This window comes from Etheostoma spectabile, chromosome 16 (genome assembly GCF_008692095.1).
Source record: "Etheostoma spectabile isolate EspeVRDwgs_2016 chromosome 16, UIUC_Espe_1.0, whole genome shotgun sequence".
Classification (NCBI taxonomy): Eukaryota; Metazoa; Chordata; class Actinopteri; order Perciformes; family Percidae; genus Etheostoma; species Etheostoma spectabile.
Window position 1 is genome coordinate 21794009 of NC_045748.1, and position 3010 is coordinate 21797018.

At 45.3% G+C, this 3010-nt stretch overlaps 1 protein-coding gene across 1 annotated transcript in view; it reads right to left on the reverse strand.

Moving 5' to 3' along the window:
- Positions 1–488: 488 nt before the first annotated feature.
- Positions 489–3010, reverse strand: part of kcnv2a (potassium channel, subfamily V, member 2a) — a 12339-nt gene continuing 9817 nt past the window's right edge. The window contains exons 8-9 of the mRNA XM_032539412.1: positions 2238–2363; positions 489–1161 (exon numbers count right to left, since the gene is read on the reverse strand). Of these exons, the coding sequence (XP_032395303.1) occupies positions 832–1161; positions 2238–2363 (456 nt within the window). The 3' untranslated portion in view covers positions 489–831. The remainder of the gene's footprint in view (positions 1162–2237; positions 2364–3010) is intronic.

The window sequence follows — 3010 nt, forward strand, 5'->3', positions numbered from 1 at the left end:
AATGTGTCAGAAGTAGAATTGATTGTTAGGGACGCTTCCTGAATCTGGTTTCAGTCCCACTTTTACGTCCACTGATCTTTTGCTCTGTAAGTCCAGAACTGAGGGTCATAAACTTTCAGTCACATTCCAACTGAAAAGATAACGAAATAAGCAAACAGACACATCACACCACTGTGACCTGGAGACCCCCCCCCCCTTTGTGGATTATACTAGGGGTCCAAGAGCCAAAGAGCCAGACAAATTTGGGGGAGAGCTGGGTTAGTTTGACTCTGTATTTGTCTCTAGGATATCCTATGTAATAAAAAGGATTCACACATCAACATCTGAGATTTTGACTACTAATTGACTGAACCCTGAGAATGGAGCAGGATTTAGCTCCAACATCCCCTAATACTGTATCTGAAGTCTCTTTAATATAGGCCCTAGTGGTCCCCTAATACTGTTTCTGAAGTCTCTTTTATATAGACCTTAGTGGTCCCCTAATACTGTATCTGAAGTCTCTTTTATATAGACCTTAGTGGTCCCCTAATACTGTATCTGAAGTCTCTTTTAAATAAACCTTAGTGGTCCCCTAATACTGTATCTGTCTCTTTTATATAGCCCTCAGTGGTCCCTAATACCGTATCTGAAGTCTCTTTCCCAAAATTCAGCCTTGGTGCCTTTTATATATGTAGCTTTTGAGGACTTTGGTTCGTTTAGTGCTAACTAATGTGTCTTAACTGAGGACTATAGACAGTTTAAGATGTCTCAGCAGGGAACTGGTTCAAACTGTGTCTCCTGCTGTCTAATTCTGCCACATTGTTTAAATAGTCTTTGCGAAATGTCCCGGGTTCATTTCACATCCCTGACCGTCAGACCCATCCTACTGTAAATCTGGAGGTCTACAACCCGGCTCACGGCCGGCGGGAGGTCCTCGGCTGAGCGGCGCCCTCGCAACTTCTTGGCCGCCCTCTTGGCGAAGTGCATCTTCCCGCGGGCCTTGGTGACGGCGGCGTACTCGTGGGACTTGAGCTTGGTGTAATAGTCGGAGAACTTGTTGTAGAGGATGGAGATGGGCATGCCATTGAGGATGACGCCGAAGGAGATGCAGGCGAAGGCGAAGATGCGGCCCAGGTTGGTCTCAGGTAACATGTCGCCGTAGCCCACAGTGGAAATACTCACCTGAAGGAGGAAGACACACAGAGGAAGACACTAAACCACAAAATTTTAAATATAAAGACTTGATGAGATGATGATTTTGATTCAATAAAAGGAAATGCAAAGTAGTTGTTACACCTGTTAGCGCTGACAGCAGTCATTCATCTCAAATACGTACAAATTCTGGGATCTATGTGTCAATGATAGACATACCCATACCGTACCATAATACCGTACTTGCGGTTACCACCAGTGACTCATCACTTGCCCCACTAAATGTGTGGCGGTGTCCTGCTCTCTGCCTGTATTTTCTTTCTTCTTATTTTCGGGCATCAGCAAAGAGCCTTTGGGCCCCACATGGGCGTGTAACCCCCAGCCAATAACAGCACACAAGGCAAGTCCCAACGGACTGAGCTGCTGCCACCCCCAGATTCCTTAACTTAAGATCCTAGGTTCTTATTTTGATTGTGCTTAAAGGCGGCAAGGACACCTCACCTCAAGCTCCAGACCTCAGCCTGATTCATTGGGGTCTTAAGAAACTAGATCCCATGTAATTCAACTGGACCAAATACGTTTTACAAAAGGGCCGACATTCATTAACTAAGTTGCAACGATTTTTCAGTCCAAAATCTCAACGTAGCCATTCTGAAACGGTCTGGACTTGCAACTGGTCGTCCCTCTTCCAAGAGTCTGGGGGTGACCCGAGGCAGATAAATTAGCCCTGTAACATCATGGGACCAAACAGCCTGACCTCTGCCCGGTCCTGTGCATGTCCCCCATAAAACTCAATATTAACAGAAAGTAACCTCATTGGGTGTCTCCATGTTATGTTCATGTTGGGCAAAATCTCAAGGCAGATATTGCCGTTAGTCGGGGATGATTTAACACTGATCGGCCTCCAAGTGGATTGATTTTTTGAATTCTCCAGGAAAACACAGCAAGCAGAGAAGTCACTGCTCACCTCGCAGCTACTTGCCTGTGTGTTTTCTAAACTGAGTATACTGACTGCTGTACTTTGGAAAACCCTGCTGGCTGATGGGTGATATATACAGAAAGTGATGGGTGCCGAGAACAGGTAGAAACAGGTTTGTTTGACTCACAGCAGCCCACCACCATGCGTGTGGGATGGAGGTGAAGTTGGTGTTGTAAACGTCATGCTCCACAGTGTACACCATGGCTGAAAACATGAAGATGCCCATGGCGATGAAGAGCAGCAAACAGCCCACCTGCACACACAGACACATGTTATGTTGTATAACTGTGAGGCGTCTTAGATTCATTAGTATCTATCCATACACACAGATTTTTCAAACACCTTATCGCTCCTCCTACAAATTTCATCTAATTCTTACTAGAGTCGGTGCTTACTGAAATTAGAGAAGGTTCAGAATCGAGAAGCCCCAACTCAGTGTACTTTCCTGTATCTGTGTCACATGGGGTTCTCCACAGCCACGCCACTTTAGTAGACTAGCAGCAGGGGGGATTTATTCCAATGCAATTGCTTTGATCCAGAGTCACCAAATTATATATTGGACCCACAAACTTCCCGACATTCTGACACTAAAATGGCACTTTGTTTAGATGGCCAAATCAGGAGAAAATGAACTTGTTGAATTTGACCTGTTTCTGTTTCAGGCCCGAACTCTCGCGAGATCTGGCAACACCTATACGCTAACATCATCTAATGTTACGTTTTCGTAATGCTAAATATGGCTTTTAGCTGTGAAAAAAATTATTAATTATGCAACGTTCCACCTCCGGGATTGCTCCGGTGCCACCTGAGACTCTGCTGGATGTCCCTCTTTGATGTCACGCTTTCTAACCTCCAGTGGATTTCTGAGGACTATGGTTACCTGGTCCTCAGATCTCTGCA